General features: G+C 31.1%; 2 protein-coding genes across 7 annotated transcripts in view; one reads left to right on the top strand and one right to left on the bottom strand.

Annotated features, from left to right (window-relative positions):
* Positions 1 to 13,513, top strand: part of LOC139776430 (uncharacterized) — a 95,487-nt gene extending 81,974 nt beyond the window's left edge. Inside the window, exon 4 of the mRNA XM_071713064.1 lies at positions 12,723 to 13,513. Within this exon, the coding sequence (XP_071569165.1) occupies positions 12,723 to 12,844 (122 nt within the window). The 3' untranslated portion in view covers positions 12,845 to 13,513. The remainder of the gene's footprint in view (positions 1 to 12,722) is intronic.
* LOC139776399 (glutamate receptor ionotropic, kainate 2) overlaps positions 1 to 17,171 on the bottom strand; it is a 150,034-nt gene that overhangs the window by 55,071 nt on the left and 77,792 nt on the right. For all 6 annotated transcript variants that reach the window (XM_071713009.1, XM_071713002.1, XM_071713020.1 and 3 more), the window contains one exon: positions 3,958 to 4,119. In XM_071713009.1, coding sequence (XP_071569110.1) covers positions 3,958 to 4,119 — 162 coding nt within the window. The remainder of the gene's footprint in view (positions 1 to 3,957; positions 4,120 to 17,171) is intronic.

Raw genomic sequence — 17,171 nt, 5'->3', positions numbered from 1 at the left:
GTAATAATAAAATTTATTGTATATATAATGTGTTTGTATAGAAAATACTTATTTAATTGTGTTGAAAGCATTGTATTTTAGATTGCGTGCTGTAAAAAGAAAGAAAATACAGTTTATTCTCTTTGTTGTTTCGAGGGATACAATAGCAATATTGTGCTCTTCTGTAATTGCCTTAACAATCGACCCGCATATGATTCATTCTTCTGATAGTAAGATGTTACAATACTTTGTAATCCGTATTAGATGCCCTCAGAAATTCATAGAGGATTTTCTCAAGTTGAGTGTTTCACCGCGAATCCAATTTCCCATCGAGGCTTTGTTCCTCGTTCCTCGTCCCGGAGAGCCCCGACATAACAGTGCGGAAAATAAAGAATCTTACGTAACAATTTTCTAAAGAATAACAGAAGAAACTCGCGTTGGCTCTCTAAAATGCAACTTCTCTATTAATGAAAGCTCTCTCTCTCTCTCTCTCTCTCTCTCTCTCTCTCTCTCTCTCTCTTTGTTCAATAAGACCAACTACACGAGAAGAACTTTCTATTTTATGATTTTAATATTCCGCAGGATGAAAAGAGCAGGGTTGAAAAAAAGCAGAATTGTTCGTTTCTCTAAGAAAACACATATTTTTTAGCCGTCAAATATATCGAGGAAAAATGGCGTTTTAATTCTTCCATTCGGACCTCATGATGCATAAATATCCAATTCTGCCTCGGTAAGAGATTCGATCTCGCGGTAAGGCAGAGTGGAGTTTCAATCCGCATTTGTAAATTTTCGCATGAAGAAATTCAGGCCGTGGACACATTAGGTGAAGATAACGCAAACGGCGCGAGCATCAGCCGTGATTACTTTTAGGCGAAGCGCATCACGGTATATTAGGCGCGAGTCAACCGAATTCGCGCGTACGCAACATTAAACTTGCGCGGAGATTCGAGAAATGAGAAAATGTATACGGGGGCATCTATCCTGGGCGGCATACACGGGAGATTTATCACGGGGTGAGCCAGTTTATAAAAGAAAAGTTGGAAGAGTTGCGCCGTTTGACACGGATTCAACCCCGTCCGCGAGAGAGGAAACGCAGCGGTGAGAACGGCCGGAAGGGAAGCGGAGTGATCTTTCCAAGTATGGATATCATTTTAAGCGTGCCTGGAAGGAAAAAATATATGGATTCTCATTACGCATAATGGGATTCTATAGGCATGTTTATGACCCAATACTTTCCCCTTGGGAAAGCCTAAGAGAGTGTAAACGGCCATATGATTCCTCGGTGCTTTGACAAAAAGAGCAGCTAATATAAATTAAAAACCTCTTATTTATATATTATTCCGATGTATATTTGACTATTCATAGACGACGCGTGAATTATTTTCTTAGCAGAGTTTTATGAAAATTCTATTTATACATCTTTATTCATTAGATATATTTTCGTGTTTATCTTGGATATTCTTTGTTAAAGCCATTCATTGTTCTATTCTGTAAAAAAGAGACTGAAAGGGCTCTCGAGATTCATAGTAAACTTAGAATTCGCGGCATAAACACGGGTTCGTCGTGACCTTTTTTATCTCGCTCATTTAGTGAGTTAAGAATCTTTACTGCGCTTCAAGAAGAAAATTTTATGTTCTCCCTGGATATAGTTATATGATTTAATGCTTGGGTTTAATCGTTATACCATATTCGCACAATTCGTGTGTTATATAAGAGCGGTTCTCTGCATGGTTTTCCAGCTTACACAGAATCTTCTTTACATAAAGGAAATTTTGCCTCACTGAACGCCGATTGTAATATGTATCCTCGTCAATCGTACTGGAACATCTAACTCTTATTAAATCGCGATCGTATTTATTTCTTTCGGACAACGGAAAACCGGCTTCTTTATAGTAAGTTTACGAAGCATAACTTGGAGAATCGCTGGAGGTAAACCAAACAAGTGGTATCTCTACTATACGCGGTGTAGAATTTTGTAAGAAAACACATTTCGAAGAGACATTGCTCCGTGGCGAATTCATAACTGGTTGAGCTCGTTGCGCTAAGATTTATCCGCCGCGCTCGCGATCGCGCGAGAGACATTGTTATGGTTTCGGCTCTCGGAGTCGATCCGGTTTCGTGTTATTTTACATAAATCTAAAGCTACATCATGTCGCGTGCGACGTTCTCGCGCTGTAATTCACGCTATAGCCAGCCGCTAACTGAATTGCTTTCGCTAGGCTTCCTGCCAACTTTTAAGCTCGCGTGTCAAAAGCGCTCCACTGACAGGAGATTCACGTCACGCTCTAACCGCCAGTCTTTTGATTATATTAAAATGGGGATTAAATTAATTAATTAGCTGGTTTTACCTGGTATCACGTCACTATTCACAATCGCCAGCTGACACGCACTGGCAAAGTTGATTTATGTTTTACATCATGTAAATTGCATGAACTAAATACATTTTGGTCTAAATACATTCGTACTCTCTCACTTAGTGCTACATATGAAACATGAATTCAGGTCATATTCTACATTAATTGAAGTATTTTTGTAAATATGTCATTTGAAAGTCAACGAATAAGTTGCTCTGCATTCTATACATTATAGAATAATTATATTGGTTATAAACACTCGCAAAGTTAATTAAAAGCACATGCAAATTTTATAAAGTAACAAAGAGAATAAATTTTTCACGTGGCAATTCATTAGAATTACTGTATATATTTCTAACATCATGCATCAATCGAAATCTAATTCCTCGATGTCTATTCGTATTTGCAATTTTTATCTCGTGGTAGTGTGTTTTTAATTTTTAAGTGTCAGTCTGATTTTTTATTTTGAACGATTTACCTTTAAATGTACAAGTTTGATGAATAAGCAACGCAAAGCAATCATTTAAAAAGGAGCATAGATTTTTTTTTGGAGCGGATATGACGCATTCGAATCCATGCCAGAATATCAATCATTGGGTTTTATATGTACATGACATCTCGGATCAGTCATACTTTCCTTTGACGATTAGTTTCCTTCAGTAACTAAAAATTGTGGACGAAAAGAATATCCAGTAATAAAATTGGACAGGAAATTTTCAAGTTGGATTACTTAAGATGTATTATTTTAATGTGACGTCTGAACATAAATCTGAATATTAATCTTTATTATGTACATATTTGATCGAATCGATGAAATTATGCAACATATCGATACTTCTGAATGCAATTGATATTTCACTAAATATAGTTTTTAAATATTTCTTATCAAAAAAATATTGACGAATTTTTTTATTGCAATTGCAATAATAAAATTGTTATATTGTTATATTTATAGTGTGTTTTTCATTATATTATTTTATTTACAAAGAGATAAAACGATCTGATTAAAAAATAAGCATAAGAAAACTGTAATATTGTAAATCTGTTAAGTTAAAATTAATAACGCTACAATTATTAATTGCAAGTTGGTCACGTTATCCGTCATTGTCACCGCCTTATAAATTACCGCTGTCATGTATCGTGTAAGTACCTCTTATGAACAATAATTTAACATTATAACAAATTAACTTCTGTCACTCATACCTAATTGTCACTGTCTTGCTCTTTAATGACTACGATTTTATTTTTATTGTTTTACATTAATTTTTAATCCTTATTAGCGACAATGATATTACGGTGTATTGAAGCGTATATTATTAATATATATATATATATATATATATATAATATTGGATTTTCTCATTTATTGAATTTACTTGAGACATTAGCGTTCGAGAGTACTCATTTTCTGTTAGATAACGGATTCGTGTCTTATCACTATATATATTGATCGCGATGCATCGTGATGTTCTCATATGGAGATTATACTTGAGTTGCCGAGATACAGACATGACTTTCGAGGAACAAGTAACAGATGATTATCTAATCAAATAATATTTAATCATATCAGGATACTATTCGTTTATACTTTTAATACGGGGTTATATGTTGACTATTTTCGTACCTTTTTTAGATGTGCGAAACGAATCATCTTTAGGCACATATTGGATATCGTAAACCAGTGTTGTATTCGCCAATAGAGTCTTATCCTTGTTGATTTTGTAAATGGCATATTTAAATGCCAACTCCGACGGGCTATCCTTCTGATCCTCGGTGAAGATCGCTCCTGCAACAATTCAAATAAATATCTTCTTTAAACGCTAAAATTTTTATCTTATATCCGAAACTATAAGTGTTACAGTAGCCATGAATTATTGATGTTAAGTACCTAAATGCTAATATTACTTTAAAAAATGCCTTAATAACGGTAGATATAATATTGAAACAAATCTTTTTAAGAAGAAAGATACAAATTAACGAATAACAAGAAAAAGTAGGCTCCGAGAGTCAAACGCGGTTAGTTATGCGTGAGTTATGTAACATTTAATTAATAATTTAATGCAAATTATTAATCGAATGTTTCGGATCTACGTTGAACCATCTTCAGCGACGTAGTGATAGATAAATTAAATAATCTCAAGCTCCGACGAACATAAGGCGAGTATTTCAGAATTGAATGTACAAAGATAATTTTTAGAAGAACATACCACAAAAATTTTGCTGGTATTCTTATATATTATAGTCTACAAAATATTCGAACCAGGCATGAACATTGGGATTTCACTTCTCTTTGTCAGTTAGGCAATTGAATTTGAAACTAAAATTGAAATTGAAATTCTAGTATTGAGAGTCTTTAGTAAACTAATCATTTATTTTAAAGATATAAATATAAGATATATAATATATATACGTGAACTGTTTGTGTTTATTGAAAACAGAAATTGAATAAAACTTATTTGAAATGGATATTTCTGATAAAAAGCAAGTAAGACTTTTGTGATTAATTAACTATACATTTTATTATTTTTCTATAATTAATATTATATATCAAGAAAAATATTCAAAAAGAATCATAATTGAGTCAAAGCGATTCTACTCGCAATTTAGTTATTCTCTTATAAAAGGATATTTTATCTCACGACTTTTGATTGCAAATACCAAATCTCGGAACATTATTAATTATTTGTCATTTTGCCAGCGATAAGAAAATATGAAATTTTATTCCAGAATTACGTTATATACTCGAATTGGGGGAGCGGAATTCCCGTGGGAAATGCGTCCGTACCAGAAGCAGGGAAGAACTAGTAACGCAGACGTATCCGAAAAGAAAATTTTCGCGCCGTTAAAAGAAACTGAATTCATTGAAAGTTATAACCGAGTTCGTGAACTTGCAATAACGATCTCTTTCATATCTGTCGTACATATCTACATACATATACAATCGTAAGGCACCGCGCGATTCTCTCCTAAATTTAATTAATGACTTCACCACGGCGCAGTTCACTTCGAACGCGAGTTTTAATTAAATTCGAATAATTACCGCGGCCAAAACCACGCTCGCGGTATCAGGAAGTACTTCGGCGGAAACGTTCTCGTAAGCTAAAACGTGGACTTTGCGTCAAAAATAATCAACACTGAAGATTGTGATACAATCAACAAAAATCGTATGAAATAAGAAAATTAAAGCTTAGATAATTAGCAATACTTTTAATTGATCCAAAATTAAATATCTTGTTTAAGTTTCTTAGGTAAGACTTTAGAAGACTACCTCCCTTCGATTTTGATGAAATTTTATAGGTATATAGTACCCACTAAATGTAGTCGAAATTCACAATGTTGAGTTGTGGAAATGCTTAGTTTTCGAGAAAAAAATGTAATTATTCAACAAAAATAACGTTTTTTATAATCTTTGGGTGATGTGGGGCTGTACCTCGCTATGTGTAGACAGTACACATGTAGGCGGAAGAGGAGCTACCGCCCCTCCTTCTGCAACAGGGGTGGGGGTGAACCTCGCTTAGCGTGAAAAGTTGTAAACCAATGTGGAACGATACAATGATAGATCTTGTTTCGCCCTGTAGGCAAGGAGTAGGGTGGACCTCGCTTCAGGTCAAAGTCATTAAAGGGGTGGGTCCTCTAAACAGCCCTACTTTATTTTTTTATGTCAAAATCTTGGAAAACCTAAATTAGGCTAAATAGATAAAAATTTTTCTTCTCGGAAACTAAACATTTCTGCAACTCAACACCGTGAGTTTCGATTACATTTAATGAGTACTATATACTTGTAAGATTTTATCAAAATCGAAGGGGGTAATTTTTTAAAGCCATTTCTTATATTTGTTTAAAGTTTAAATATGGTATATTTTTAAATATATAAGATAAACATAAAATATATATTTTGAAAATACATTTTGGCTAACAATGCGAGTCAGTCAATTAAAAAATCAATTAAAAAATATTTTTAATTGCATATCTGGTGGGCAGTTTGTCAGAAAAGTCAAGCTCGTTTTTCATTTTTTTTTTAAATAGGGATGAAAATCACAGCAATCTGCATGCTCGGCGGCGAATAGAATAATCAAACGCTTTTTTTACTTTTGCTAATTTACAAATATGTACCATGCTTTTTAATATTCCCCTACGCTGATAACTAACATTTTTGTAAAAAAATACAAAAAACAACGTAGAGCCATAATTGGCTGCTTTCTAATTTGTATCGTATTTCACAGACAATTCTAGGAATTAAAATTTTCACTCTTTTAAAAATAGCTTAAGTGAAGGCACTTTACCACTCGGAAATCGCTTAATTAAAAAATGCACGGAACATTGATTCACCATTCTTTATATCGCCACCGTTTTCATGATCCCAATAATTGATTTTACTTTTAAAATTCTCCTTTTTATTTTTTTCATGAATTCATCGAAAGAAACGCTTTTCAAAATGATACTATTTTTTACATCAACTTTATTACAACTAATCCATTTCGAAGTAATCCAACCTTTAATCTCTAAAAGCACTCATTGTTACCAATAACTGCAATTTTCTGGTTCTATCTCGCAGCACGTGGCCACTGACTGCAACTTTTGAGTTTTTGCACGAGAGATCATTTCTTCTTTTACAGAAAGGGACAAAGTATTTTTTTTATGAAAAAAACCAAATCTTTAAATATATTGAGTTAAAGATATTTTGGATTTATATTCGTGTCTTGAATCTATTAAAAAATAATATCTGTTGTTTATAATAATTTGCGTAAAGTCAATAACTCTTTAATCAATGTGCGTGTTACTCACTTAAAGTTATGTAAAGTTGATAATCCATTTTAAAGTTTAATTATTAGTTTGCTGAATAAATTTATTAGAAGTTTACATTATTACGCAATGATGTAATTTTAAAATAATTGTCTCGATTAAAAGCGTTTACCTTTTGTTAAATTAGATTCCTTCTAACTATCTCTTTTACTTCATCAAACTTTAGAATAAAGTGTATACAATATTGTTTTGCAAAATGTAATATTATATATAGTTTTTAAAATACAAATCGATAATATGAAAAATATGCATCCAATCATAACTTATAGATACGCAAATTTATCTTCGTCACCTTTATGGAATAATCTAACAATAAGTCTAAGAAATGAAACTCTGTCGGCGTCAAATCAAATCTCCGTTACTCATTTGAAAGGAAATTAGCGATTATGTGCAGCCAATTAATTGTTTTTAAATGGTACCATTGTTAGGAGGTACTATTGATATTTCACGCAAGTGTTCAGTTTGAATATTTTTAATTTTTTTAGATTTACTCTGTCTAGATATCGATTATAGATAACTCATAGAATTATGTAGAGAGAGAGAACGTCAATCCATTTAATATTACGTCAGAAGAATTCTTTGGATATATTCTTGCTGTGACATATTTCGATTTTAATTGATTATTCTAATTTTTATTAATTCTTATATTTATTCTTAAATCTTGCATTAATAATACTTATAATTTATTAATCTGTAAAATTTTTTAGAGATAATAATAATAATTATTATGCTATTATACGTAATAGTTATATCATCTAATAAATTTATCTTTGTTTTATATAAAGTATTAAATTACGCAATTGCTAATAATATTTTAGTAACATTTGGCAGAAGTTTATATAGTACTTAGCGCATAGTTATGCAGCGGACGTTAACCTGGTCATATCTGACTCTCATCTCTTCAACTGCATTACAACAATCGTGCATACTCGACTCAACAGAGCTGCATTATTCTCTCGGGGATCACGGAATACACGAATAGCCTTCATATTTTGGTGACGACGATTTTACCGTTAGGTACGATCAACATGAATGGCTCTCTTGGAGATTGTTTTGTCTCTTCCTATAGTAAGACATTTTTCTTTCGTATCTTGTATCAATTGCTGCTCGTGTAGATTTGATTTATAAAAAGCAAGAACATAGCTATGATATACAAGTGTATATACAAAAAGGATATAATTTACATATAGTTTTCTCTTAATGGAAATGTACACATTTCCATTGAAAATGTTATATGCTTACTTTTCTTTTGCAGTGCATAAAATCGTCATACTTCATGATTTTAATAAGTCAACAATTTATAGTTGTTTGATTCAATATTCTTTAATAACGCATTTATTTGAAATTAGTTCTTTATGCTCTGAACATTGAAGTTCAGAACTTAAAAAACCAAATTTATTCACAATAAATTTACACTATAAAGTAATATTTAGAAACACGATTGCGATTATTCTCTACAATTATCAACGATTCGTTATTTAATAACACCCGCGATTAAATGGTTTCAAGCAATAGGCATTTATCAAAGCATATTAAGGCCCAGTTTCGCAAACGTCGGTTAACTTTTAACCTCGGGTTATCTCACTCTTCGTCTCTTTCTAAGGGGGACGTTAAAAAGAGTCGAAGAGTGAGTTAACGTGAGGTTAAAAGTTAACCAACGTTTGTGGAACTGGGCCTAAATTGTTTGATTAATGGTTAAAGCATAGGCATTAATCTTTCGCGCGATTTACTTATGTAAGCAGGAATTCGAGCGATAAAGTAATAATAAATTGTTATTCTATTTACTATTATATGATAATTAAAGACGACATTTATTTCTCTAACAATATTTGCATTTGAATTATATTTTTTATTTTGTTTTAATTGTAAATCAAGTGTAATTTACCTACTAATTTCAGATTAAAGGCATAAAGTAATATACGAAACGAGTCCAAGAAACATTTGATGATAGTTAATTTATCAAAATTTCTTTGAAAAGGAAAGAGAAGAATATTTGGCATTTATTTTATAGACCGTTAAATATTTCGTGAAAATGATAACTCGGTTGTAGGGCATGTGATCTTGGCGTCTCTGTTTATGCGGCTTACAACACGCGGTGTCTACGCTAATTGTAAGTCGCCACGCTATTATATGTACGGCAGCACTAAAACGAGCAGACAGCAGCGCAAACCGCTCCATGTACTTCGCATTACCTCTACATTCTCTATGAACAATTACGTTACTAGCAGCACCTCGCGATTAATCAACTTTTACATCTAATTATTTATAAGTGTATCCAGGTGATGTTTATTTTTCAAAGTATATATTTCGATATCGATCGCAATTATAAAGTACATCGGTCATTCATTAATCTTCTGTTCGTTTGAGGTTCATCCCTTGGGCGTAAATAGAATCATAATTCGTGGCGAATTATAGTTCGCAACTTTTTGCTTTCATTGCAAAATCGCATGCGACTATTATCGGAAGTGCCGTGCAATCGTAATTAATCGTGTTTTTACAAATGTGCAACGAAAAAATTCGAATATCTAAATATTTTTCCAGAAATGAATATTATATAAAATAATGCAAAAAACAATTAAGATTACAATACTTCTTGTATGATTACTTTAAAATTTTTAATATATAAGTGTAGATAAAGAAAAATACAACATATTTTACAATCACACATAATACATACGTTTAATTAATATATTTAATAAGAATTATATGCTTTACATTAATTTTATTTTAATCTTTCATCGCCTCTTCATTCATATTTAATGATAACTTTATTATTTAAAATGCAAAATGACATGAGATTAAATATTTCATCATCAAATGGAAAAATTTTTTTATATAAATTATTCCAGAGTTAATTACATATCAATTATATTAAAATACTTAATAAAATATGTAATTCTCTTGATTTATTGAAAAAAAAATCAGGTAGCTTATAATAGAAATATAATAAGATATTTATGTCAATGTAAAAGCTGATATAAAAACGTGTATATATCGCGAGAATATACAGCATATAAAATTCATACTAACAGTAATATAGTTTTTATTGCATGAAAAGTCTGTCATTCATTTTGGATTCATTTTTTGCCGATCGTTATCAACTGTGGCATAGTGAATTTTAAACACTATGAACAATTAAGCGCTTTGTTTTATTATCTCGCAATCATCCCTCGCGAATAATTGATCTCACGATAAATGATTCGTAAGCGTATCGAAGTGATGGTGGTTTGTCGAAAGATACTTTGTGTGATTTCTTCGTTTAAAGTATAAAAGTCGGAGTAATATCGTATGGAAATAAAAATTCGTTGTTTCTCTACGAGGAATGGAACATTCGAAACTATTTTATTATCCGTTAAATATTTCAGAAATCGCCGCACTATTACCATTCACACACCGACACTTGAACAAGCAAGTAGCAGGTCAACCAATTCCGTATATTATCGTATTATCTTTCGGAACCCGATTATATCTCACGATAATTACAATAAGCAATTTATTTATCGTGTTTTAACTACATTTGATTTCGGGAATATTGTGTTCGATTAACATAATGTACCTTATTTTCATCCTTTTGTATTAAGTGAGTGTGTCGGACTTGGTAACCTAATCTCAAAGTAGAAGGAAAAGGAAGAGGAAAAAGAAAAAAAATTAGAAGTAAATAAAATCATATATTATATGCATTATATTGAAAGCGTATAATATTCATATAAATATTTTATTTCTGTGATAGACCGTTGAAATTAACTAGAAAGATAAAAATATTCTACGTGTACTTATTGTATACTTTCGGGTCGGCAACGTATTCGTTGGCTGTGGCGATTATTTTTGTGACATACAACACGCTTTGTTGACCCGAGGCCATTGCGCTGTCATTCGCACGACGAGTCTCGAGCCAACAGGTAGTGACAAGCTCCATATTTTGTCTCATTACTACGCGATACACTATCGCGACAAGTATTAAATAACGTCAGACGTGATTATTCTCAATGAGCAATTAACAATCAGCTCTCGATTGACTGATCAACTTTCTCGATTAATAATATCGTAAAAGTATCTAGATGATAGCTTTATTAAATAGATATTTGCATTATTTATTCTTTCCGATATTGAAACAAAAGAAAACGAGAATTATTGATTAATTATTGTTTCATGGTATTTTTAGAGATAATAATTATTCCATTAATGTGATTCCTAAATTCAAATATTTCTTACATTGCATTTAAAAGTTGTTGCTGATTTAAATATCATTTTGTCTATTAATTTAAATATTAATGCCTATTATTTTCAGATTGAGCAATCAAAATTGTTCGATTTTAATAAATCAGAAAAGAAAAGAAGTCGTCACATTTCTAACGATTATTAAATTCCGTTCTTTTTATTAAGAACACAAGAAAGATTCTTACGAGTAATTAAAGTTGAACCTAGTAGTTATCTAATTTTCTTGTTCTCGCGAAAATTTAGCATAAAATCATAACTACATAAATATACATTTTATGTTTTACTATACGTATATACAAAAGACAGATTTTTTTTTAAAATAAATATTAAATTTAATGTGTGATAATAATCTATGTAGTTGAAGTTTGAAGCGTTCTTGGAGCGAAAATTAAAATGCGTTTTCTTCCAAAAAATACAAGTGCAAGGACAATATTTAATATTTTACATTGTATATCGAATAATACATTGTAATCGACTGTCCTACAATAGTACTGAAATAACACTTTATTTTACTTTTGAACGCTGATAGCGCCTAAACGGTTCATTATTGTGAACCTTGCCCATTGTGACTTTTGATCAGCATTAGATAAACTATTTATTTCCGAAGTTTCAGCCGAATTCACTGAAATCAAATTTCCATAAGAGTTGTGCGGGGTTCTTTGTTGCCTTTTGAAATGTGGATAGACCAGAACAGAGTAGTAATTTTTAATTCTGAAATAATTATTATCCGTCGATTTATTGTATGTGCATACAAGGCTGCATAAAATAGAGGGAGCTGTGAAATAGAGTTAATTAAAATTGATACATCATTGTTCACTTAGATCATTATTGAACCTTTACATGTAACAGAATTTTATTAAGCGCTAGAATAAATTACTTATTTTAGATATACATAAATCACTTAAAATTTATAAAAACAACTTTAATTTTGAGATACAGAAATAAAGGCACATAACAGAGTGATTGCGAGCAAATACCTTCATTCGTTCTATTTTTTCTGACTTCTGCAACGTAAATCCTTGCGTGGCGTAAATACCGGAGTTACCCTATAGCACATGCAATACCCGCGTATTTCTACTACTTTTATTCCTATCTGTCTTAACTTAGTGTACCAACCTAAAGGCGGATGTGATAAATATATACCTTACTCCTGAACTCTCTAAATCTGAATCAGTGAAAAGTTACTGGAGTGGCGCAGTGACTATTCACTGATATCAGTCTAAAGTATGTCATTCTAATGACTTTTCACTGATTCAGATTTAGAGAGAAGGAAAAAACTGCTTTTGCATGTTTAATAATACATGATTTAATTTTATGTGATGATTATTTGGCGATAATTGCTAGAAAAATGTATCTTATCTTTTACAGGCTATTTCGTACTTACCGAAGAACGCGGAAGCCCAATCGTCGCCGATTGTATAAATGGTTCGTCGCGTCGCATTTACGAAAGTGCCGTTCGAAGTCGTCGCATTTTCGGGTACGCCAATTAAAACCGTTGTATTTTCGGGAGTGCCGTTCTGTCGTCGAATTTTCGGGTAAAACAATCAAAATCGTCGCATTTACGGGAGTGCCGCTCGAAGTCGTCGCATTTTCGAGAACGCCGTTCGAAGTCGTCGGATTATCCGGAATACCGTCTCGCGATTTTAACAAATAGCATATAACTCGTCAATTTCCACGTTCTCAGACGTGACGGCTGTCTCGTGCGTGTTCCTTGAACGGGGACGGCCTGGATCGCAGTCTGCCCAGATAATTTGACCTAACTGTGCGTGGAGGGGTTGCAACTATCAGACGTGTCGGTGGCGAGGGGAGATAATCCTCATTGTAGAGAGCTCGCTTTCTACTTTTCGAGGATCTCTCTTCTCTCTGTCGAACACTTCATATCGACCACGCGGGGCTAAGTCTTTAATCGGGCAAATCGAGTCAGCTGTCCGGCTCTGAACGCGTCGAGATAACGCGGTTATCGCGGGCGATTTTTCCACGGACAAAATCGGGCATTACGTTTTCGGGAGTGTATTAAATATCGCGCGATCATAGTTATCCGGGTTTACGTGTGGTGTCGGTGGATTTGTGTCGGGCATCGAGGGAGCTGGCAACCCGGACCTAACCCGAGAGGTTAGCCTGAGAGGAGGAGGAGGTCTGGGAGAGGCATCGGGCTTCAGCGGAGCAACCTTGGGGTGAGTACAATTTCTTACCTGCCTAAAATTGTTTTTTTTATTGTTTTTTTATTGTAAAAAAAAAAAGAGTTTAAAGTTTTATAAAAATTTGTTTTTGCAAAGATTTTTTTCGAAAAATCTATAATGTAATATAAAAAATAACGTAATATAATTATACTAGTAATTATCTAATTGAAAGATGAATGAATAGCTTGACGCGCGCAAGAATTATTTTATTAAATATGAATAATTTTGAACGCTGTTTTAATTTGAATCTTATATTTGTGTTATAGCATCATCGTAGCTACGTGGCTGAATCACTCCGCCCGTTGCGCATCGGTCGGTGAGTGACAAATAATTTTTTTTATTGAGGTCATGGATCTATGACACTTTACATATACATCAAATACATAAATCTGAATACCTGTAAAATTTCAAATTAAAGTATAATGAGTACAAATCAATATTACATCTCATAGATCCATTGCCTTAAAATGGATGGGTTAATTAATTTGAGATAAATATTTACTCTTGGAATTATTTTTCTTTATTTGCCAATTTATTGTGTACTTTGCTTGAGGATATACTCGCAAGTACTCATACATATATAGAGTTTACAAAGTAGAATTTATTGATTCGCGTCGAGCTATATCGGCGTATTACTTATTATATTGTACATTATTCTGGTGTCTTATTTTACAATTAGAAATTTTATATTAAATTAATAATGTTTGATAGATTATTAAATTTTTTAATTTTTTCCTAGGACTAATATTGCTTAAATTAATATTAATAAATAGAAAAAGATAAAATAATAGTATACCAAATAAGACATTGATAGTTTTCAAATATAAAAGTTTTGATCAATTTTAATCAATAAAGTTTTATTAATAACACTTATTTCTCAGGAATAATGAAGGTAAAAAACAAAAAGATGTATTATAACAGATAATTATCTTAGATGGAGAAAAAGTTGTGGAAATATAGCTAACACTGCTGTTTTTTTTTCCTTTTTTTCCAAATATTTTATTCCAAGATTAAATATTATATAAATTGGCGTACGAATGCAATATATGTATGTCCATAGAAATTCCTTCAATATATTATAGATATATATAATATATATAAGTATAATATATACATATACGCAAATATAAAACAAAAATATTTTACTCATGCAATACGTATTGCATTTACTTTATTTGATCAAAAACACGTTTTAATGATAATTATTAATATTTATTTTTATAAAGCTATATTTATATATAGCATATTTATAAAGCTATATTTTTGTAAAAGATATTCAAAGCGCCAATTTTAATTTAATTTGTTTGTTACCTATCCATATATATTAATTGGTAAATTGGGTTTAGATAAAGCGCCAAATTATACATGATGTGAGATCTTATAAATATTTTGACGCGGAACAGAAGAATCTTTTAGATAATCTAAGAAATTATCTTAGGATAAATCAGTTTTGTATCAATCGAAAAAATATTTTAATTCAAAATAATATATATTTTTAATATATTACATCAAAATACTTTTAAGACTATATGAACAAACGAGATATATTTATTAATATTTAAATTTGTGAATATATATATTGTACGAAAAAAAAACGACAGCGATATTAATTGTGAAAGAAATTTATTTTTCCTTTTGGATCTCACATTATTCATGGCGCATTTCTCGTCTGAGATACCGTCGTTGATTAACGATGGATTACAAGCGTTATACGAAGTCATATTTGAATGTCGATATAGTGACGATGTTAAAGATGAGTTTTTAATTTTTTAATTCGCATTTTACAATTTTCATTATTTTTTAAATGTTTATACATATATCCGTTTATATTCGAAAAGTTTAATTTTTGATATTCGCGAAATACATCTTGATATTGTTCTTTCTTTTTATCATAAGTATAACATTTAAATGATTTGAATGAAAATCACTCGTGTCCCAAAGAAACGCATAATTTTTTAATATTCTCTCTGCATTAAAGTATAATTCGTAAACGTAATATTTTTGGAAAATTAAAGCAATTTTTTTGAATTAGTATTCTCATTTGATTAATTACTTTTTGTTATAAAGCATCGCGATATGATATCGACGCGCGTGAGTAACAATAGAGCTTACGCTCTTCTATTGACAATGATAAGCTGGCAATGATAAGTCGGCAATGATAAGGGGCAATAGAAAAAGTTTTTTCTTTTCATATCACTCTTCGGCTGAAAAACAGTCAGTATGTGTGGCCAGGATCAACGAAAGGTAGGTTCGATCTGGCCTAAAGAATCTTCATACAGCGGAATTAATATTGCACGCAATTAAAGATATATATATTATATATATATAATGCCATCGATTTAAATACCTATCATTCTCAAATTAATATCCTAATTTGCGTAAGTTCTTTATACCTCGGATGATCGCGAGAGCGTCATTATGAATCCTGCTGGATCAACTAATCTTACACTGAAAAAAGAAAAAAATATTTAGATCCGAAAAAATATTTATTTAGATTGTTGCCAAGAGCTTATTTACTTAATATAATACACATATTTATTCAGAATTAAATATTTTTATTTAAATTAAGTAAAAATATCTAATTCTAAATAAATATGTGTATTATATTAAGTAAATGAGCTATTGGCAACAATCTAAATAAATATCTTTTTTTATCTAAATATTTTTTTCTCAGTGTAGCACTCCTTATAAATTACGTATACGTAATCGCCAAAACAACGTATCTGTATTATAATCAATGAAACGAGGTAAAGTGAGTAAATAGGCATTATAATTTGGATAGATATATATAGACGTACTATCATCATCTAGATAGATGATGTTATCATCATTTAGGTAGACATGCTATCATATTCTGGATAAGTAGGGCAACTGTTATTTCGGGTGGGTGATCATAACTTTCTACTATCTTTTCAAAACGGAAAAGATAGTAAAAAGGATTATATAATATATCTTATCTTGAATCTAGATAATATATCTTATCTTATGTAACATGTTAAAATAATGTAATATTAATTATATTACATTAAGATTATATAATATACTAACTGTAGGATGAATGCTATCAATGTTTATAATTACTTCTTTTTTATTTAAAAAAATAAATTGACTTTATAAGTTTCTTGCAACAAGATTTAAAATATTTGAATATATTAAATGTCATTTTTGATATTGATATTAATCGAATATTGATACTTATTTTTTTTATCTAAATTTATCTTGCACGAAATCGGCAGAACGCGTATGTTGTGAAAGCCGAGATTTGCTACATACAATATGTTTAATAAATATTTTTTCTTAGAATTCTTCAAATAGCTTTAATTTTTAATTCTGAAAAGCGTTATTAATACAATTCTTAATTCAAAATTTTATGTTTGAAAAAATATCGCAAACTTTTAACATATAATAAAAGATTTATTAAATAACAATGTGAAGAATACGAAACCAACGATCAGATATTGGTTTCTCACTCGCGAAATATATTACAGAATCATATTTGTTGAGCCATGAAAATATTTGACGAATCTATTGTGAAATTCGATATGTTTGGGATTGCCAGTTGTAGATGTCAGAATTCATAAAGTGGACTATTTTATTTCGTTTTCAATTGAACGTATTTATGACTTTCATTGTATGT

Source organism: Temnothorax nylanderi, unplaced genomic scaffold (genome assembly GCF_030848795.1).
Source record: "Temnothorax nylanderi isolate EJ_2023f unplaced genomic scaffold, tnyl_v1.0 TNYL_tig0005_pilon, whole genome shotgun sequence".
Taxonomy (NCBI): domain Eukaryota; kingdom Metazoa; phylum Arthropoda; class Insecta; order Hymenoptera; family Formicidae; genus Temnothorax; species Temnothorax nylanderi.
The sequence above is the reverse complement of the archived record's forward strand: the minus strand, read 5'-3'. Positions and strand labels throughout refer to the sequence as shown.